General features: G+C 42.4%; 1 protein-coding gene across 1 annotated transcript in view; it reads left to right on the top strand.

The window, feature by feature from the left end:
• Positions 1-23,601, top strand: part of pdcd4a (programmed cell death 4a) — a 55,365-nt gene that overhangs the window by 11,112 nt on the left and 20,652 nt on the right. The window contains exons 2-5 of the mRNA XM_084318575.1: positions 11,504-11,806; positions 13,631-13,728; positions 20,603-20,716; positions 21,881-22,102. Of these exons, the coding sequence (XP_084174701.1) occupies positions 11,504-11,806; positions 13,631-13,728; positions 20,603-20,716; positions 21,881-22,102 (737 nt within the window). The remainder of the gene's footprint in view (positions 1-11,503; positions 11,807-13,630; positions 13,729-20,602; positions 20,717-21,880; positions 22,103-23,601) is intronic.

The raw sequence follows: 23,601 nt of genomic DNA, 5'->3' as shown, positions 1-23,601 counted from the left end.
CGCTCATTTTACCATCAGAAATAGTGTCTAATAAGTGGGAATGAATAAATGTCCACAATTTAATAAGATATAACAGTCCATTTAATAGGGCTGTCTTAAATACTTCGAAGTTTCGAAGCTTCGTTCGATGGGCATGGGATTCGAATATGAAAATAAAATTTGATTATTAAAAAAATAAATGATATATATAATATATATATATTTTTTTGCTAAATCAACTCTGCCTCTCTTTGTTAACTACAACAAGCAACAATGCTGTTTGTTATTTAACCCTTTGATCGCCGGGGTTAAATTCATAATTTACCATCCCTCGCCAGCCGTATTTAACATGGAGAAGTTCCCCTTCTTTGCAGGGCTATAACTTTTTAAATTGTATTGCTAAATTGACATTACCATGGCCCATTCAAAGTCCTATATCTATTGTTCAGGGTGTAGCAACGTTATACTTTTTCATTCACATATTCATACTAAAATACGGTCTAAAGTATAAGTATGTTTTTATCGTTTTCTGCAGCTTTCTCCAGAACGTGATTTATAGCCCTAAATGCATTATATTGATGATTGTATACAGTTTGATAGCAATCGGCGCGAGATAAAAAATTTCAAATGGACGTACTTCTAGAAGTTACTACGTATGATCTGATGATGACCGGATGGGCGGGGGGTCGTTTATAATTCCGTGGGCAACGTTATATCATTCATCTAGTGTGGGTGATATGATCATTGGAGCAGTTAGTATAGAAGACATTACAAAATAACGCTGAAACTCACCGTAGCTTCCTCGCGCCGTTGGGAGATGAGCGTGGAACAGAATTTTTTCTATTATGGGATATAGAAATACCCGATCCATTTCCAGGTTGTATAATAGTATATACGTCCAAATCATGTTGTTTATCGAGTTATTGGCAACGGATCGATTCGATATCCATTGTGTCGAGCTCGAGTCCCGGGACCTATAGCGAGTGATCGGACCAAATTGAAATGAGCACCAGCGTCCACTTCCCTGTTTCTCCCCTGGGCGATCTGCCGATCGGCCACCAGATGGCGCTCTTGAACTGTTAGAGAGTTGACAGGGGCTCACCAGTACATATAATGTCTCCGGGGGAGAAATATGATTTCGATCACAGATTTTTGAAATATTGATATCAATGACGCTGTACAGCGTCATCGGCAGAATAAGCATGGCGTGGAATGACGCTGAAAAGCGTCAACGGCGATCAAAGGGTTAAGATGAGGTCGGACTCGGCACTGACAGATTTGTGTTCATTGTGCTGCTTTTATAAAGCCTCAAATGACGGCTTACAATATTTCATGAAAACAAAGTGTTTTGTTTGTCTAAGATTTAAAAAGGTTTAAACTTTACAGCACTGACAAAGTTGAACAAAGTGCTGTACAAGTCCCACAACATAAAAGAAAGAAAGTAAATTTTTTTTTTATACAGTTGATTCCATTTTTATTGCTTAATTCCGCGATTCCGTGAACGCGGATTCCATATGGCTCTATCCTCTAACGTTTAAGAAATGACAGTTGGCTTGAACTCGTGAGGACAAACACACACCCACCTACCCTAAGGCCTAACAAAATTAATAGTTGGTTTCAGGTTGCCGACCGACCCTGCCGATTTAGGTGCGACCCAATATATTTTATGAGTTTTAAAAATATATATATATATATATATATATAAAAAAAAAAAATTTAGAATAAAGTTTCATAGAAATCTTAGTCATAAAATTTAGTATTATGGATATTAAACATGCTGGCAGAGTACATGCATCCATGTTGTTGTGAACATTTTAATTAAATAAAGAAATTCCCTATCCATAGTCGCCGTGGGAAAGAATAAAATAAAAATATAAAATAAAATAAATTCCCTACCTACCCATGGCCAAACTGACAACCAACCTGAAACCAACTATTAATTTTGTTAGGCCTAACCCTCTCCACCCACCTACCCCAACCCTCTCCACCCTCCCCTCCAGACATCAACCACTGCACCTTGTAGGGATCTTGTTTTCATCCATTTATGATGATGTAGCCACTTGTGACTGTAGGGGAGGTCACGTGCAGGCTTCTCTTACACTTTGCTTGATGTGTGTGTGTGTGCACACGTGTGTTTATGTGTATGGCTGTGATCTATTTAGTGGACGGTCACCTCAAACCAGGCAGCCATTTACAGTAGTTAGAACTAGGTCAATCTCATCGAGAGCTCTGTGATAACTTTGCTCTACTGACCCCCTAAGTCCTACTGTATAGACTCTAGGGCTGTCCCCGAAGCCTGTTTTTGGGCTTAGAACTTCGTCATGGTTTTTCGAACGGACGTCCGAACCTTCGTTAAAAAAAATAAAAAATTATTTTAATTTTTAAATAAATATCCTCAAACTAAATCCCCAATTTGAATAAAGTGAACTTTCTTTAATGAATATAACTCATCAGTTTTAATACTATAATATTAGTGTAGCCTAATCTTTATCTGCAACTGTGAAGATAAACCCCATTGGTTTAAACAGAATGAATAGACACATTAAAAAAAAAATATATATATATATATATATATATATATATATATATATATATATATATATATATACCGGTATATATAAATATATATATTTTAATGTTAAATTCAAATGTTGATTTAGAATTTGAATGCCAATGTAACGAACAAAGGTTCGTACGTTTGGGCTCAGCCCTAATAGACTGAATTCCATTAAGACCATTACTTTAAATAAGCTGGTCATGGTGAACTAGACCACTGCTTAGCTGGCCGTGGTGAACTAGACCACTGCTTTAAATTAGCTGGCCGTGGTGAACTAGACCACTGCTTAGCTGGCTGTGGTGAACTAGGGAGTGTATTTTGTAATGGGGGTTTGGTAATCCTTTTTGGTCTGTTTTTGTTATTGGCGGCTTTTCCAGGATTATAGATGGAACAGACGGGTTAACTGATTTTAGTTGCACAACGGGAACTGAGTCCTGACGAGTACACAGACCAGTGCACACACCACACAGACACGCACGTCTCCTATTTCTATATGCATAGGAACTTGTTTTAGAAGTGTCATTTCCCTATATTGACAATGTCTCACTATCTGTAACATTTTCATTCCATTAGAAAAGCACATGGTCTCTGCAAACACAAAGGTTCCAAGTGACTTTTTCCGTGTTTGCTACATGGTTAGATTTTGTTATGCTCCTTCTGCAGTGCTTGTGCCAGCCTTGGCTACAGCCCCAACTGTTCTCCCTCGCCACTGCTCTTTTTTTGGGGGGGGTTTCTTTTTCAATGGCTGTTTTTGTTTTTTTGCTAGTTGACATTGGTCAGTTCCTAATTTACTGCTCTGGCAGGGCATGTAGTATATTATGAGGGGGAAAAGAGAGGAGCCCTCAAGAGGAGAAGACACGTGGTCAGCTTGTTTACTGGCTTTGCGGAGCAAGGGAATGTTTGGAACATGAGCACTAAGCCAGCGAGTGTTCCTCCTCTGATTTGAGGTTGAGCTCGGTTTGCCTCGTGTGCGCGCGCCTACAGAATGTTGTACCACTGGCCTTCAAAGGTCAAACCGTGTCGCAATCGCTGGGTATCTCAACCCGTTTTTTTTAATGCAACTTAAAAAATAATTATGGTCACTGCCGACTCGCACGTAATCGACACGGCAGGACGCTAGTTTTGGTTGTTTTGATATTTTCTGGTGCAAGGCCAAGGCGGCTCACTTCCTCCTCAGCATAACAAGAGTTGTGCTCCCTCATCACTGTTGGGTTCATCACCGTGGCATGGCCATGTCCCTCCTCCCCTCCCTACCTCTTGCCACTGCGTCTACATGTCCTGTAATTAAATCTATAAGGCCATAACTCCCCAGACCGGGATTTGGGCCGCTGCGGGAGCGCCCCGGGGGGGTGTTCATTACAACCTTCTGAGATTCCTCCCCTGCTTCGCCCCGTCTGGTCACGTGACTGGCGACGGGCCCGACAACACTGCCATATGTAGTCAGGCCTACTCTTGGCGGGTACAGTCAGAGCGAGAGAAGACACCAACGAGGAGGAGGAGAACAAGGGGTGTCAGCGCTTCTCTTAACCATGTGCTTCCCACTACTCCCTCCCTCCCCCCTTCCATGCCAGTAGTGGCACTCCTAGTTCCTAGGTGGTGGTGTTGTTTGCTGGTCGGTCGGTCCTCCTTCTTTCTCCCTAGCAAACGTAGAAGAATCTGCAGGAATTTTGCACAAAATATTCCACTCGTCACCCGTGGAAAAAGTCTTTAGTGTTTCGCTAACTTTTCGCCCCAAATCTTTGCTTCATTTCTCATTTAATTTGTGAGTGTCGAGAGGGAGCTGTTTGGGTGCAATTCATACAACTAAGGAAATAAGATCATCTTAAATTAAATCATTTGAAAAACGTCTTGGCATGTGAGGGACGTCACATTTAACTTAATAATTGAGAACGAATGTGTTCTATTTTACTTTATTTCAGTTTCTTCAGAATTTTCAGAAGCTTCAGTAGTAATTATCAGCGAATAATCTGAAGTGTCACTCTTCCCATGCACAACGTTTCAATGCGGTGTGGTAAAATGCTTATTTATGCTTTTGACCACTGTCTCTTGACTGAATTCAAAGTGTCACTCGACATCTTATCATTTATGCTCTGATGAAGGGTTCTGTTTAGGGATGTCCGATATTATCGGCCGATATTGGCATTAAAATGTGATATGGGAAAATATCGGTATCTGTATTTTTACATTTCTATAACCTTTATTTACCCAGGCAAGCAAGTAAGAACAAATTCAGGGGGGGGGACCCTGCATATATCGGTATCGGTTGATATCGGTATCGGAAATTAAGAGTTGGACTATATCGGTATCGGTAAAAAAGCCAATATCGAACATCCCTAGTTCTGTTGTCTCTATGGTAACAAGCCACGGCCAAGGTCATGACTGTTTATATGTGCTGCCAATCTTTCCTCTGTCCCATCCATATATTGACATGTTAGCTACAGCCAAATCCAAAGTGAAAGCACTAAGTATGCATAAATACAATGTTTGACTTGATTGACTTGCTGCCTGTCAAAATTGATCATTTGTCAAGTGTACAATATAGGGGAAATATATTCTTAACACATTCACAGCCATTGGAATCTAGCTATAGCTGGGCCAGCTTTCCATTACACACTTTCACTGTGCGTCACGTTGTTTGTAGAGCTAAATCTATATTTTATATTCTAGCTATGGATACAATATCATGGTCATTTGACAGTAAGAACCTTCCGTTCAAGATGCAAAAAAGATTTTTTTTTCAATCCATACGGCATACGTTCCTATTTTATACCGCAGGGAATATGAGTGTTATTTCGGAATGATCAGGGCTAATTCCTGTGAGGCTATTTATAAGCCGCACTGTGTATTATACCAAATTAATTGGCGTTTTGTCCCTACACACGCTACAATAAAAAAATCAAATGCATATGATGGGTATTATGTTTCATCATGAATGCATGAAAGGGGGCCGCGGGGGTAGTTTCTGATTAATTGATTGCCAATAACGGCGATTCGTTATTACAATTACTACATACGCTGATCAGGGGGATGGCTATGAAATCCTTGCACGATCAAGCTGAAATTGACGTCGAATTGTCCTTACCTGTGGCCGGTGGGATTCCAAAAAGAATATTCCAATTATTTGATCGCCATCTTGTAGATTGTATGTCCATTTGGTCGACGACATAACCCACCACAGCATAAGGAATCGGGGGTCCCGAAAACTATTCAATGCGATCGGGTGAAGCCCTATGTTCAGGTTAGTAGAAAAGAGCGCCCGGAGCGTTTTCAGTGTGGCACCCGGTCTGGAACAGGGGTTACTGCATTCTCGATACAGCGCTACTAGCAGGATCTGGCCGGTACTGCACCTTCGGAGTCCCGGTATACGAATAAAAGGGAAAATGAGTCAAATCAAATCAAATTTATTTATAGGGCCCGACAACACACGTTAATGTCCCCATGGGCCGTACACGTCTTCTTTAAACAAGTCAAGAAGAAAACATAACAATAAGTCAAGAACAGAACAAGAACACCATAAGGTCCAAACATTTTTAGATGAATGCAAATAAATGAAAGAATGCAAGCACTCCCAGACATACCCCACGCGAAGGTAAGGAAAAACTCACTAAAACCTAACCATAGGGAAAAAAGCTCCACAGGCAGTGTGGAGGAGAGAAACCTTAGAAGGGCCATTCAAGGGGGGATCTCCCTTCTTAGATGTTGGTGATAGTAGTGTTGCAGACGGACAGTTGGTAAGCATGCACTCATGTGTGTGGTGAAACACAGATGAGTGCATGCAATAGCAACTGTACATTTTGAAAGATTAAAGATAGAGCTAATAGCGATAGCAACTAGGGCTGCAACGATTAGTCGACATAATCGACGACGTCGATTATAAAAAATCGTCGACGAGAAATTGTTGCGTCGATTAGTCATAAAAAAAAATTTATTTAATTTTTTTTTTTTTTTTTTTTTTTGTGCACTACCTATCTTTGTGAGAGTGGCTTCTCAGGGTTCCAGATAACATCATAACATGCTGATCCCATAGCAAATTTTGGACATTGAAAACATTGTTCCCCTGCAGGAGATGATTATCAGACTAGACACACAATACATTACACACGCACTCCTCTCACTCACACACAGCGATCAGAGTAAGACACACACATACACACTCCTCTCACTCACACACAGCGATCAGAGTAAGACACACACACATACACACTCCTCTCACTCACACACAGCGATCAGAGTAAGACACACACACATTCACACTCCTCTCTCTCACACACAGCGATCAGAGTAAGACACACACATTCACACTCCTCTCACTCACACACAGCAATCAGAGTAAGACACACATTCACACTCCTCTCTCTCACACACAGCGATCAGAGTAAGACACACACACATTCACACTCCTCTCACTCACACACAGCAATCAGAGTAAGACACACACACATTCACACTCCTCTCACTCACACACAGCGATCAGAGTAAGACACACACACATACACAAATTACACAGTACACACCTCTCACTCACACAGCGATCAGAGTAAGACACACACACAAATTACACAGTACACACACTCCTCTCACTCACACAGCGATCAGAGTAAGACACACACACATACACACACACACGGACTCCTCTCACACACAGCAAACAAAAGTTATTTAAAGTACACTTCCACTTTAATTTGTATTATTTAATTTATTTATCTTGTTATAAGTGATTGCTGTATTGTTCTTCAAATACATTTTCATTTAAAGTGGCTTAAAGATCCAAATTCAAATGTTTCATGAGTCATTATTTTAATTTGCTATGGGATCATCATGTTATGATGTTGTTGTTTGGTCCTGACAAGAGTCTCAAAGTCTGGGGTGATGGTAGACAAGCAACTCTGAGGTCATGCTCAATGTCCAATCTGTTCCTCTGCTCTGTCTTCAGCTGGACCAGAGCTGAAAAGCCACTTTCACAAAGATAGGTAATTTAAATTTTTTTTTTTTTTTTTTTTTTACATTGGTTTTCGATTAGTCGACTAATCGAAAAAATAATCGGCAGATTAGTCGACTACCAAATTAGTCATTAGTTGCAGCCCTAATAGCAACTGAACATTTTGAAAGATTAAAGATAGAGTTGATAGCGGATCTATTTGAGGCACAGGGGCGGCGCGAAGAGGGTCACGTCCTCCCCGTCTTAGTCACGGGACATTCAACACTCCGGTCGTTGCTCAGGGACAGCCGGAGACAGGGAGATAGGGGGTAGCGCAGAGAGGGTCGCGAACTCCCCGACATCATCGCGGGACATCCGGCACTCCGGTCACCACTACGAGACCTCCGGAGACAGGGGGGCACGCAGAGGGGGTCACAATCTCCCGGCCTTCGTCACGGGACGTCCAACACTCCGGTCAACACTCCAGGACAGCAAGTCATAGGGAGACAGGGAGACGGGACAGGCGTTAGACAGCTCATGAGATTGTAGTAGGCGGACATAGCAATAGATACAAGTGGTAGGCATATATGTGAATGGAGTAGATGTATGAAGTAAGCGTATTATGTGAATAGAATAGAAGTACTTAACCCAGCAATGAAACCGCGTTGACTGTTAATCTGTTAACAGTCTGTTAATACTGTTAATCAGTTGACAGGACCACGGACAGACGGCGGTGAATAACTGATCCAAGGCCTCGGAGGTGCATGTAGAGCAGTCACTACAATCTTGGCCAAGACCCTGAGGCATCCATCACCTTAGTCAGCGCCAGGAGACGGGCACTCAGAGAGAAGGGGGAGGGAGGGGGGGGAGGGGGGGGGGAAAGAGGGGGGGGGGGGGGGGATAGTTAGAGAGTTCCCATGTTTGTGGTGCTGCAAAGGAGCAGACATGTAGTACCCTGTAGTGCCATGTAGTACCCTGTAGTGCCATGTAGTACCCTATAGTACCCCGTAGTGCCATGTAGTACCCCGTAGTGCCCTGTAGTACCCTGTAGTACCCTGTAGTGCCCTGTGGTACCATGTAGTACCCTGTAGTGCCATGTAGTGCCATGTAGAGCCATGTAGAGCCATGTAGTACCCTGTAGTGCCATGCAGTACCATGTAGTACTCTGTGGTACCATGTAGTACCCTGTACCCTAACTAAACTACCCTATAGTAAACTACCCAGTGGTACCATGTAGTACCCTGTACCATAACTAAACTACACAGATTAATCTATGTATATACATTTTTGGCCGTCAACCGCTGGCTACCAATAATGTATATACGTGGTTGGCCGGGAGTGTGTTAATGTATTTTGAGATAATCTGCCTAATTGATTACCATGACTAAATTGGTGTGCCTTGAGATTCTGGTTAATCTCTTTGGTGTGCCTTGAGATTCTAGTTTGTCTCTTTGGTGTGCTTTGAGATTCTGGTTTGTCTCTTTGGTGTGCTTTGAGATTCTGGTTTGTCTATTTGGTGTGCTTTGAGATTCTGGTTTGTCTCTTTGGTGTGCTTTGAGATTCTGGTTTTACTATTTAGTGTGCTTTGAGATTGAAGTTTGTCTCTTTGGTGTGCCTTGAGATTCTGGTTTGTCTCTTTGGTGTGCCTTGGACACGAAGTTTGGCACCCAGTAGGGATGGGTACCGAATCCGGTACTTTTAAGGGTATCGACCGAATCACGTCGGTAGTACTACCGAGTACTGATTCACGTGACATCCATATTAACAAATTGTTCTAAATAAATAATGATGATAAATAATTAGAAGTTTGGACTTATGTTTTTTTACAACTGAGGTAGGTAGATTACATTTTCTTAGACTAAAGTACTGAAAAAGGTACCGTTGGGTACTGGTATCTATTCACGGGTACCGGTATCTGTTCAAATGTGAACGGTACCCAACCCTTGGAACCAGGGTTCTAGAGCCTCCCCTCTGTCGCTATAACCTAAAGCTATGCAGGGGGTGCACGTAATGAGTAATGAATATCTGGAGGTGTGGCTGTACATCACACCGTTGGGCCACGCAGGGAGCCCAAACAGCTGCTGGCGTCTTGAGATGTGCTGTTTCTCTGTGCTCGCATCCTCTGAATGTTGGATCCATATTTCACAGCCACCATTCACAGACACATTGTCCAGTCCTGTAGGAATGCATGCCTTAACTCATTGGCTGCCAGCTATTATCCTTATCCTGTGGTAGCTACTGCCACCCTGTAAACGATGGGAGTTAGTCACCTTGTTTGTAGAGTTAAATCTATATTCTATATTATAGCCATGGATACAATACTATAGTCATTTGACATTGAGTTTCTTCAGGTCAAGATGCAAAAAAAGTAGTTTCTGATTATTTGATTGTCGATGTGAATGCCGTTACTGACGATCAAATAATCAGAAACGACCCCCCCCCCCCCTTCATGCATTCATGATGGAACATAATAGCTATGATCTATTCTAGATTATAGCGGGTTCAGGCAAGAAACAATGGAAGTCTACAATGGAATCGACGTATACTGCCTAGGGATTGGTACCGAATTCGGTACTTTTGAGGCACCGAACCGAAACACGTCGGTACTACTTTTTTTTTTACTTTTTTTTTTTCATGTCAACGTTCACACGCACAATATATGCTTACCTAGGATTTGACTTGATTAAACAACAAAGCAGTCGGAGCAATGACAAGCTGAAAACTGTCGAACTTGTAGTTATTTGAAGTTAGGATTTTTTTTTTACGACTGAGGTAGGTAAATTAAATTTCTTGAGACTAAAGTACAGAAAAAAGGTACCGTTGGGTACCGGTATCGGTTCAAATGTGAAAGGTACCCATCCCTAATACTGCCATAACTTAAGCATTTCATGAATTACCCTAGACCGCTCTAAAACCATACTTATATTCACCACGGTATAACACAGGAACGTATGGATGGAAAAATTATTTTTTTGCATCTTGACCAGAAGAAACTCAATGTCAAATGACTATAGTATTGTATCCATGGCTATAATATAGATTTAGTTCTACAAACAAGGTGACTAACTCCCATCGTTTACAGTGTGGCAGTAGCTACCACATGATAAGGCTAATAGCTGGCAGCCAATGAGGCAGATGAAAGATATGAAACGGACCATATTTTGCCACTGTTACGAGATGAGGCATGATAAGCTACTCTTGCAAAAGGGTTCTTACTTTATGGTGCATAAGGGCAGTAAGGCAAACACTGGAGTTTGTGTAACATGGTTGTGCAGGAGGAGATACTATGAAACAGTGCATCATTTATTCACAGCAGCGGCACAATGTAAAGTTATGCTAATGCCAATCTCTGAAACTCATTGTAGTTTATTAGAATTGGCTGCAAAGATAAAATGCTCGGATGTTTGTTTACTTAAATTATTAACAAAATGGCATGACCAGTAAAAGCAAAAATTCATGCAAACACGGGATGTGCTTGAAATTCAGTGTGCACATGCACACATTTTCAGTTTGCACAACAATGCACACACATTTTCAGTATGCACATTTTCAGTTTGCACACACATTTTCAGTATGCACACATTTTCAGTTTGCACACACATTTTCTCAAGTACTAGTCATAGGATAGAATAAAACTGAAGTCAATGAGGTCATTGATCATTAGTACCATCAGAACACAACGCTATAAATATTCAAGCCATTGACGAAAGTAGTGATGCACCGATGTGAAAATTGTGTCCGATACCGATATTAATATTGCTGTTCTGGCCGATGTCGATATCTCTGTATAGAAAACACTTTTTTATGATAATCAAATAAAGAGCTATTTTCCAAAACACATTTTCTTTTTACTTTTGTAACTTATTTTCAGAAATCAAATGACTGATATTTTAAAACTATTTAAGGCCAAAACATGTAAAACATTTTTAATATCGGACCGATACCGATGTGTAAAATAACTGCCATATCGGCGGCTGATATATATCGTGCATCACTAGACAAAACACATTCACACCGTTATTGTAACATTTCCCTCTGTGTGATTACAGGCATGTTCTCCTTTGACAACGACCTGGCGGGGAAGGACGGTCCCTATGGCGACGAGGACGACCCGCTGAACGAGGTGGAGGTGAACGGTAACTGGACGCCCCAGGAGAAGCTGCTCCACGAGGCCAAGCTCAAGGCTAAAGCCAAGCGGCGCCTTCGCAAGTCGTCGTCCCGCAACTCCACCAACGACTCGCTGTCTGAGTCGGGGGAAGTGGCCGGCGGCGATCCAAACAGCCCCAAGGGCAAAGTCAGCGTCAGTGACCGGAAGTCCCGAACCGGCAAGGGCCGAGGCCTGCCAAAGAAAGGTAACTCGTTAGGGTTGGTTACCGTTCACATTTTAACCGATACCGGTACCAGTTCCTGGAATTCGGTATTGGTACCTTTTGTCTATTCTCTCTGCAATAACAATCTTTTTTTTATTCCGTTAAAAAAAATAAGTCGCAACTTTTCACTTTCAACATTTTTATTTATTGTTGTAACACAAAATACAAAATAAATCGCATGATCATGTATTATGTTTAAATATCAACATTATCTGGCCATCCTCGGTACATTTTATCAAACTCCTCTGACCTCCTCTGGTCTTTCCAAAGACCCAAGAGATGGGACAGTAATGTATAATATATATATTTGTGGAAAAGGCTCCCTCTTAGTCTAGTATATTACACTCCTTCCTATACTAAACATGTAAAGGTATCGAAATCTGGTACCAATTGATCTAGCGTGAATCGGTACTCGGTAGTACCGATTTGTATTTAGGTTGTTACCCTTAAAAGTTAGGACAGCCGAAACACGTCCAATCTTTCGCCGTCGACTAAAGACGCACTTCTTCAACCATTATCTGAATTAAAAAAAAAAATATATATATATATCTAACCCTAACTAACCATACTGTCATGCACTTGTCCTAATAAACTAACATACCCTGTAGCAGCACTCTGATGAACATTGTTACTCAGCTGATAGAGTTGTGCCCTTCCTGATGGCTTGTCGTACAGAACTTGTAAGTCGCTTTGGATAAAAGCGTCAGCTAAATGACTAAATGTAAATGTAAGTACAGAGTTCATTACCCAACCCTATAAATCATAGAACTATGCTTAACGTTGACTTTGCTAAAGACAGCTGGGGTCTCTTCACGTCGGGGACAATCGGCTAGGTTGCCAGTCTCCTTTTACACTTTTCCTGGTGGCGTCTCCACACAGTCTGCATAGTTTCAGATATCCGGGTTTGTTTTCATTTCCTCCAGGAGCCATTTGCTGCCCTTCATTCTTGTACAGTATGAGAAACGACTTCAACATACTTGGAAATTGCTAGACAATCCGTCGCAGTGAACCAGAAGCCTCAATTTGGTTTTGTCAAAGTTCCCGAGTTGGGCCCTTTCATATTGATGCATGCTTTCTGGGAGCTCTCTTTGGACCAGGCTTGTGTCAACGGACGATGACTTTATGGATTGGCGACGTTCAGAGCTGTCTCCAATTGAACAACATCGAGACTATTTTGGGGAGCCCAACCTGTGCCATTATATTGTGCCTTTGTATTAAACACTGAGAAATATAGGCCTAATGTAATTGGCAGAACATTTAAAAAAAAATCTGCACAAGTCTGTGCTTTAAATGTGTGGTGTGAATGACTACTATCGGACTAATTAACGCCTCCCTTAACGCAAAATGTTTTTTAGGCACTAGGTGTCAACTGAAAAATAAACACTTAATTATCTTTTCACATACATTTAGCCATAAAAGCATATAGACTAGTCTTTTTTCATTACGTTTCTTTTGTATCACTCTCGCACCTCTTCCAGCCCAAGTCTCTCTTGTCGTCAGAAAGTTTTGACAATGCAGCCAGATCACGCAAACAAGTATTTGATGAACTACAGTTAACAATTCAATAATCTGATGGAACAGGATGAACCAATCCGCAGGATAAATCACGCTTTTGTTTTTGTGCGATTTTAACAATAGGCCTGATACGTTAATACGTACAATAGTTCCAAAAGTGTAAGGGAACATCTGCATCCTGTGAGCTCATATAGAAACTGTGTGTAAACGACATAAATGGGTTTGAAGTCTTCATTCTTGAGACGTGTTGTCAGTGACTTTGAGTTGATGCGTCTGCTCTCGCGCCATCAGGTGGAGCGGGCGGTAAGGGAGTGTGGGGAGCAGCAGGGATGGTCTACGAGGTCCAGGAGCCGGACCTACGGGACCCCAACTACGACGAAATCGCTCAGGTGAGGGAAGGGAGTTCAGTTTTTATGTAGATGTTGTTTTGTGGTTTTTGCGGGGACGACCTCCACAAAGACCCACATCCACCCTGGGTCAGAACAGGACTAAATGCAGGCTGAGCAGGACTAGAGACAGGCTGAACAGGACTAAAGGCAGGCTGAGCAGGACTAGAGACAGGCTGAACAGGACTAAAGGCAGGCTGAACAGGACTAAAGGCAGGCTGAACAGGACTAAAGGCAGGCTGAGCAGGACTAAAGGCAGGCTGAGCAGGACTACAGGCAGGCTGAACAGGACTAAAGGCAGGCTGAGCAGGACTACAGGCAGGCTGAACAGGACTAAAGGCAGGCTGAACAGGACTAAAGGCAGGCTGAGCAGGACTAAAGGCAGGCTGAGCAGGACTAAAGGCAGGCTGAGCAGTAGGGATGCACGATAATTATCGGGCCGATATCAGCAATTATGACGTCATCCCGATAAACCCGATAACGTTATTAATAGCTCCGATAATATAATATATTTTTTGGAAAATAAAAAAGCGGTGTGGGTGAATTTGAATGAAGTGCGTTTGTTTTGACTGTAGGCTCCTCCCGTTTTGTCAGTACTGTTGTACGACTGACAGCGTGTGGTTTAGGAACAGGGCGTTTTACACAAATCCAGCGCTCCCTTTCTTGGCTGTGACGTAGCCACGCAAGTTTCTTGAAGCAGCGCGGATGTTAACAACAAAGATGGCCGCGTCGGTACTCGGAATTTCAGAGAAAAAAGTTCGCTTGCTATTTGTAATAAATGCAATGCAGAAGTTCCACAAGGAGGGAAAAGGGCAACAACTTGCAATACATCCAGCCCGACGGGTCATCTGCGGCATCACCACCGCCACGACGGTGTGTTATTGTGTTAACTTAGAAGCCCACGACGACGCGAGGAGCTAAGCAAAGCTAGCCCCTTTCGTGGCTGTGATGCAACCCTTGGTTGAATACGCAGTCACTTATTGCTCCGTAGTAGCCAGGTTAATTTGCACCACCAATGACTGCTTAAAAGCTAGCGGCTTGAGGCATTGGGTAATTTCTGTCAAACTTCTTTAATTTAGCAAACGACTCGTCAATAGGTACAAGCGTGCTCGCGCCGTCGTCGCGGGCCCCCAACACCGTGGCGGTGGTGATGCCGCAGGTGACCCGTTGTGGTGGTGATGAGAGGTGGTGATGTGTCCACTCAAAGCCTCTTTTTCAAGGCTCCGCTTTGAAAAAAGAAGAACAAAAAGCTTCGAGCGTCTTAGGTTGGATGCACCACAAGCTGTTGACGGATTGTGAATTTTCATTTGGAAAAATAAATATGGTCACTTTATCAGTCAAAACTGTTGTCTTGGCTTTTGTTTCTGTTGTCTGGTTAGGTCACATTTAAGTTGGTGTTAAGTTATTGTCCTGGGAAGTCTTTTTATGTATTATTATTGTGTGATATGTTTTGTTTCATGTTGAAAAAAAACATTTTTTTATCAAAAAAAATATATACATAATTTTTTTTTTATAATACAATAAATATCGGATATCGGCTTGAGGAGCATAAAGTTATCGGTGTCAAAAAAGCAATATCGTGCATCCCTACTGAGCAGGACTGAAGGCAGGCTGAGCAGGACTGAAGGCAGGCTGAGCAGGACTGAAGGCAGGCTGAGCAGGACTAAAGGCAGGCTGAACAGGACTAAAGGCAGGCTGAACAGGACTACAGGCAGGCTGAACAGGACTAAAGGCAGGCTGAGCAGGACTAAAGGCAGGTTAAAGGCAGGCTGAGCAAAAAAATACAACCCAGTCTCAACCTTCTTGAGATCAAGTGTACTAAAAATCTAAGCAAATTAACAAAGGGCAGATTATTTACAGGGGTTTTTGCAGATACAGTAACGGTACTGAATTTTGTCATCTGGACATGTGCAATTTGAAATATGAATATAGAATATCAAGCCTATAAATTACCTTATTATGGCCGCAAAGACAGTGGGCAGCAAAGACTGTGAATGAAATCTACTGTAAGTACAGTTACATTTGTATAATGTCCATAGCTCCGCCATTTTTTACTGGATTGCGACGCGGGAAGTGTTTTCATTCGCCAGCGTCATGCTAAGCATGCTGTTGGACATCAGTGGACATCAAATGAAGCATTTTCAATTATGTTGCTAAGCACCCCCCCCCCCCACCTCCTAGCATGCTTAGACTAACCCACTTTTTCTGCTTTCAGTATCTCAAAAACCAAAACCGGTGCAGGCGCTTTTTGGACAGACGGAAATTATTTCTTTAGAATGTGGACCATCCCTGGTTAAAAGCAGGAGCTTTTCAATTATGAACAAAGTATATACATAAAAGTAGACATTTCTGGTGGAATTTGCACAAACCAACATCCATAAAGCACAAACGTGCTACAAGGAACATAGCCTTTTGGTAAGGGGAACAAATTACATTTGTAAGTTTGCACATACAAGGAATTTGTTTTGATTGTTTGGTGCAACATTAGCAGACAATTAAGGTGGAATAAAATGGAAGAACTAAAATAAAAGTATAATAGTATATAATATAGGACAGGGCTGTACAATTGTGCATCATGTAGTAGAGTATACACTAAATTTAGAATAAAAAATACAGTGGAATAGAATAAGTAGCAGGGCTACTTAAGTCCCAATATGGGACTCTCCTGACACCGGTGTCCCTGGTGCAAACAGCCATGTACAGAGTAGACAGACTGACAACAAACTTTGTTTCTCTAGTCAACGAATGAGCACTAAATTGGCCAAGGTTAGTTTTATTATGGTTGTTTTTGGGGCCTGACCTCTTGTGTGTGTGTGTGGAGTAGCTTTGTTCCAAAGTGGCCCACTCATCACAAAGCTGTTGCGTGTTGGATCACTTTTATGGCCTGTTGCAACTAAACATGCTGATGCCAGAGTGCCTGCTACTGGGAAACTGCAGAATAAAAGAGGCCACACACTCCCGACAAGCTGACGATTGTCCACATACAGACAACAAGCATACGCACGCACACACTGTCTGTCCAATGAATCAGACAATGTATTGTCCCCTTGCCCCAGGGCAGTGAATGGGGACAGTGTCTTGGGCGACACAATTAATGGTCCCGCCACTGTCGATGGCGTACTGAAAGACTGTTTTAATTTGTTGACACTGCCTTTTGATGTTGGGATCGCCGCTATGGCGACACGTCATGAATCGTCATAGCTTGTGTTTGATTAGAAATGTAGGATGATCATCATCCCGTCTGCGTTTTGATTTAGCATTAGGTCCTGGCTTGTTTTTTAAAGGTGCACTCTGCATTTTGATTTAGCATTAGGTCCTGGCTTGTTTTTAAAGGTGCACTCTGCATTTTGATTTTGCATTATATCCTGTCTTATATTTTAAAGGTGCACTGTACAGTTTTTGGGAGGGAAAGCTATCTGAAAAGTTACTGTTTCACCGTTTGTTTCCAATTGACCATATTCACACAGTGGCCATTTTGCTCTTATATCATGCTTGTGTTGGGATTTATTTCCACCCTGTTCCCAGCGAACAAGGTGAAAATAAATCCCAACCTGAGCATTATGGCATGTCCTACAATTCCGAAAACAAAGAATTGTTCTCTCCGTTTGGTTCACAACACCTACATTTATTTAGTTTTGATTTATGATGATTTGAAATAATAACTCTTTACATGTATGTATAGGGCATGTAATCTGTCTTGTCATTGCAGGCTATGCAAACATAAACAAATGTCTCGCCCCAAATGGCATAGTGCACCTTTAACGGTGTGGAATACCAAAGTCCATAGGAATTGTTCAACTACTTGATAAAACTACTCTCACTGTTTTATCACTGTCCAGATGGCTCCGTCCTGTCGCAATCAACAAGTATTTTTCAATCTTTAACCCTCCTTATCAAGCCAAAATGTTCAGTGACGTGCAGAGGGCCAAGTGCGTCTGTCTGAGGTTATTGTGACTGACTGTGGAGTGGAAAGGCAGCATCTGTCAAGGGAAGCACCCCGGTCGATAACGAGCCTGGGAACTAATTTGATGGGCCCTTGTCATTTGGCCTTGGTTGTTGTGGAAATGGCACCCACATGGAATAGTGTTAGTGTGTTAATGGGTTAATGGGTAACTAGTGCCACAGTGGCAGTCACGTGTCCATGGAGGAATGCTTGAGGAAGATGGACATTAAAGGTGCTATAGATGACATTCAGCCACTAGATGTCGCACTAGAGCACCAGCATGTGTATATCCAATCGGGTTCATTCCACGTGGGGAAGTAAGGAGTGGATAAATGCGCGCAACATGTAAACGACAACATTCATTTTGGACCTGCCAAAATGTTTTAAATGATAAACGAAAAGAATTCGGGGGACAAGCAATGCTTTTATTCTGCACCTTTTCTAAAAGCTCAGCAGAGCAGGTTTGGGGTTCCATGCCTTGCTCAAGGGCACTATGGCAGAGATGGCGGGCACCAGCCACCCTCCAGTTGCTAGCTCGCATTTGGAATACATCCACCGGTCGGTACCGGGGATGGAACCAGTGACCTTTTTGGTTAGCAGTTGGCCTCTACCTCTAGGCCATCCTATCTGCCTGCCGTGTGGCGCAGCTGGACTTGATTTAGGTCTCCACCTCTGTGAGAAGGTCTACTACCATATGCCACCATATCGACCTACACCTTTTGGATTAGTTACAACTCTGGAGGACAAAAATAAAAAGTTGTCCAGAAATGGTTCTTGGCGGGTATTTTTAGCTGCGACCAGCAGCTCTATAGGTCACTTTGGTTGGTTGGTCCACAAAAATCTATGGAGCGTGTGTCTGTGTGTGTTCATGTCGATTGGCTCAAATGCGGCGTGGCAATGGGAGTTATCTATCGCAAAAATGTTGCAGCTATTGCGAATTTGCACTCGTTTTATAAAGGTCTTGTCTTGGCCCTCATCAGTTCCATTCCAAAACATTTATTTATACACGGCATAAACGCAGAGCGTGAGCCCTCATTCCCAGGTAACGATGACGACAAGAAAAGACACAAATAACAACCAACCGATAAAGCTTAACACTTTGGCTGCCATGGGTTAAATTCATTATCAACCGTAGGTTGCCGGCTCTATTTGTCTATAGAGAAAGTCCCCTTCTTTGCAGGGCTATAACTTTTTAAATTCTATTGCTACATTGCCATTATTAGGGCCCATTCAAAGTCCTATATGTATTGTTCATTGTGTAGCAACGTTAAACTTTTTCATTCACATATTCATAGTAAAGTATGGTCTAATGTATAAGTATGTTTTCATCTCTTTCTGCAGCTTTCTCCAGAACGTGATCTATAGCCCCAAATACATTATATTGATGATGCAATACAGTTTTATGGCAATCAGCGCGATATAAAAAATTACAACTAGACGTACTTCTAGAAGTTACTACACGTCATCTGATGTTGACCGGATGGGCTAGGGGCCGTTTATAATTCCGCGGGCAGCGTTATACCAATCATCTAATGTGGGTCAAATGTTGATAATAGCAGTTAGTATCGAAGACGGTAACGTTACACGCTGAAACTCACCCCAGTCTCCGCGCGCCGTTGGGCGATCATCGTAGAGTTGAAATCTTATCATTATGGGATGTAAATTTACCCGGTCCATCTCCAGCTTGTATAATGGTATATACGTCCAAATCATGTTGTTTATCGAGTTATTGGCAATCGATCACTGTGTAGCGTGACGAGCCAGAGTCGCGGGACCTATAGCGAGCACCCGGAAGTACTACGGACGTAGCACAACCTCTATGCCACTTCCTGTTAAAGCGATTGCGCCGATCGGCCACCAGATGGCGCTCCTGAACCGCCAGAGAGCTCAGTGGGTCCTGCTGGTGGATCTCAGGCCAGCGGAGGGGACATATGAATCCGATCGCAGATTTTTGAAATATTGATATAAGGACGCTGTACAGCGTCCCCCGGCAACTTGAGCATGGCCAGCAATGACGTCAAAACACGTTTCATGGCAGTCAAAGTGTTAAAGACGCTGTAAAGCGTCTTCGGCAACTTGAGCATGGCCGGGAATGACGTGTTTAAGCGTTTTCCGGCACCCAAAGTGTTAAGTACGTTGTCAATTTCAGAAAATTTGTTTCCTCCTACATTCTACGATAATTTCTCATTAAAGGAGAAGAAATTAAAATTAGTCCGTGCTTTGGGTTGTTTGCAGAAGGCCTCCTTTAGTCATTTATCTTTGCTTATGAACTTGGGCTTTTCAAAGCAGTCTCACTCACTCACTCACTCTCTCTGAGAGCTGCAACACTGTTTACATTGTACCTAAGAGAAATATATTCATCATTGAATATTGTTCCCCAAGGCCTAGTATATGTCACTCACCTGGAAAGCGAATTGGCTCACCTGAAAAAGGAGTTGGAACTGGTTCTGACCAGTTCTCTTGACAATAACAATACTGTGAATTTTTAAACAGCCATTATTCAAGGCTGAGGGATGTTGAAGGGACACGAAACCTGACGATAAGTCGATAACAAGACTATAAGGGGCCTTAACTATTTTAATGGCTTAAACATAGTCTATTAAAATGGTTTTAACTGGCTATTTAAAGTACATTATCCCACTTACTGTGCTTCCTTGCTGGTCGGTGGCTGGCGCATGTTCTGCTATGCTACATTAGCTGCATACCACAGCTGGTGACATGTAATGACGGTACATCATATAATTAAATCTTTCTGTAAAACATTTTTTAATGTGCAATGCATGAGTCCAAGAACCATGCAACACTAAGCTCTATTTGTAAATCTTTTGAGCCTGCAGAAGGTGGTAATGTCAGCTGACCACTAGCCTTGTGTACTGTATATTGTATAAATTTCTGACCCCTATTTTTTTTTTTTTTTTTTTTTTTTATATAAAGGGGGACACAGTTTATGCCACAGTTGTGCCAGTGCTAGATGAAAAAGAACTGGAAAAAACCGTAAACCCTATTGTCCAGGAATACTTTGAACACGGAGACACAAAAGAGGTTCAGGTAAGGAATCTTAAGGAAAAATGGGGGGGAAATAATGAATGTGAACTTCAGCAGTAGACATTAGCCAGACACACACACACTCTCGCTCCATGCTCACTGCATATTAAACTGCCTTTCATTATCTACCTCTTAAAGGAACATGACTATTACCCTGCCCATACATGTACACCCCCCCCCCCCCCCCCCATGCTGCTATGATGCCTGAATTTCCCCAAGGTGATCAAGGAATATCTTATCTTATCTTCTCTTAACATTATGGGAGATGTGCTCAGTCTTCTCCAGAGTTGGACAAGAAGATGGATACTGATTTCCTCTCTGTGCGTTCAGTAGAAAGCTATCGAGCTGCAAGCTAGCCTAGCTTAGCTCAAATTATTGAAAGTGGATACGGACCAGCTAGCCTAGCTGTTGGCCAAAAACACCTCTCCTGGATGTTGGCTAGGCTAGCTTATCTGTATCCACTTCCATTCTTTTGTGCTAAGCTAGGCTAGCTTGCAGCCAGATACCTTTCTACTGAACGCACAGAGGAAATTGGTATCTATTTTCTAATGTTCTAATGTAATGTTGGCATGTTCCATTTTGTAACTCCCTCTACTGCAATGATGACTCAACACGTTCTTGATATTACTGATTGGATTTATTTCAGTCCGAATCGAACCACTTTAATCCGAACCGTGAAAACTGTGAACACATACAGGAAATACAATAAATCACAGGTCAAACCATAACAACATACATATTATCTCTACTTTTCTTGGAGTGGCACCGGTCTTTGCAATGTTGTTAACCCACTGCAGTTCTAGAAGGTTCTGCTATGACATCACGATGACATCATCAAGCATCAAGAACGTTCTAGCCTGTTCTAGCCGGACTACTATGACATCATACTTACACTTAACTTGAATTAAACTGGGACACTGAGGCAGTTACACATTTAACTGCAAAAGAAGATTATCACTTTGAATTGACCATATTTACATGGCGGCCATTTTTCTTCTATGTCATGCTCAGGTTAGGTTCCTTTCCACCCTATTGCAGGGTGGAACCTGAGCATAGCATAAGAGCAAAATGGCCACTGTGAATATGATCAATTCCCAGGTCAAATGAAGGTGTACTAAACACATCTGGATCACCTATGAGTTAAACAACCTATTTTTCCCCTCTCAGATGTTGCTGAAGCAGCTGAACCTAGGCCACAATAAGTTTGAGATCTCATCCGTGGCCGTGTCCCTGTCCCTGGAGGGAAAAGCCAGCCACAGAGAGCTGACCTCCCGTCTCCTGTCGGACCTGTCTGGCAAGGTGATGTCCCAGAATGACATGTCCCGCGCCTTTGACAAGATACTCAAGGAGCTGCCAGACCTCATGCTGGATACGCCAGAGGCTCCACAGGTACGGGGTTAGGGACTAGAGGCAGATGGGGTGGAAAGGTCTTGTCCTTAGGATGAGACGTTAAACCGAGGTCCAGACTCTCTGCGTCCAGGGCGAATTCACATTATTACCAGTTCACATTTGAATGAATTTGAAATCAAGTGGTGGTATGTAACGGCTTCAATTAGAATCAGAGTAAATTAATTGACTATGCAAAAAGAAAATGTTCAACACAATGTTTTCATCTCGCATCTCACTCTTTACGCTCAAGCTTTACACGACAAGTGTGTTAACTTAAGTACAGCGGCCGAGATGGAATTATATTGGCGTGTCGTCATAACACTTAACCACTTATGCATCGGGCAAAAATTTGGCTAGTTTTTCTATTTTATTTTTTTTATTTTTTATGATTGCATATCAAAAGTAATTTGCGATTTATTATACTTATATATTATACTTATAGCACATGCACGAGTCTGGTCTCTTTCGAAAGGTAACATTCTGAGGTTTCTTACACAATAAAGAAAAATCACTTTGAGTGCTAATGAAATAGAGTTACAGAGGTTTGAACACACCAAACTAAACGTTTTGTGTCCTTGCATTTCTGTTTACTTGTTGCCAGATTCCTGTTTTTGGGTTTCAGCTGAGGGGTAGGAGCTGGAAAACATAACGGTTCCATAGCATAAAGTCTTAGTCATACAGGTCCAAAGTTTATAAAAAGCCCACATGGGGCGGCCGGGTAGCGCAGCGGACTAAGCGTCTGTCTACCACCGCAGAGACGCTGGTATCGAATTCGGCTGTCAGCGGTACCGCCGGCTTGGTCGGTCGTCATACTAACACAATTGGCAGTGTTAGAGGGTGGGAAGTAGGGGGCAAATGCGCCCAACTACCAGGAAGGGGAGGGGGGAATTGGCATAACGAAATTGGGATGGGAGAAAAATACAGAAAAATAGGAGGAGAAAAAGTGGATAAAAAAAAAGCCCACAGAAAATGAATGTTTTACAAAGGTTTTTGTAATGTGTGTACCGGTAAAAATTCAGCATGATTATCCAAAATGGCCATCCGCTCCCAATTTTTATTTAACCTTTATTTACCCAGGCAAGCAAGTAAGAACAAATTCTTATATAAAAGCAGCCTGACTACAAATCAGAGGCTCTTGTCAAAACGATGGACTTATTCGTCTTCTTGTGTCGCCTTCCCCCACTCTCAGCACTCGTTAGGAGCAGACACTCCTTGGCTACAAAGGCGGTCAATAATTTTCACCGTCGGGGGTCATTGGTCCACTCAGGACAATGGTCACTTGTCCGAATAGCTTGTCAAATGACGCTCGTCGGATGTTTCGTCTTGTAACTCGAGACTGGCTGCACGGAATAGGTTGAGTTGGGTGATGATCGAATGGCAGCAAATTCAACTTTCCAACAATGTTTTGGTTGATCGGCGGAAACGCAGCCTGGAGCCGACAGACGAGTGCAAAGTGCCACGACGTGCGTGCGAGTTGGGTTGTCTGATGCTTAAGTGGT

This window comes from Notolepis coatsorum, assembly GCF_963971535.1.
Source record: "Notolepis coatsorum genome assembly, chromosome: 7".
Lineage (NCBI taxonomy): Eukaryota > Metazoa > Chordata > Actinopteri > Aulopiformes > Paralepididae > Notolepis > Notolepis coatsorum.
Note: the sequence above shows the minus strand (reverse complement) of the source record. Positions and strands in the feature narration are given on the sequence as shown.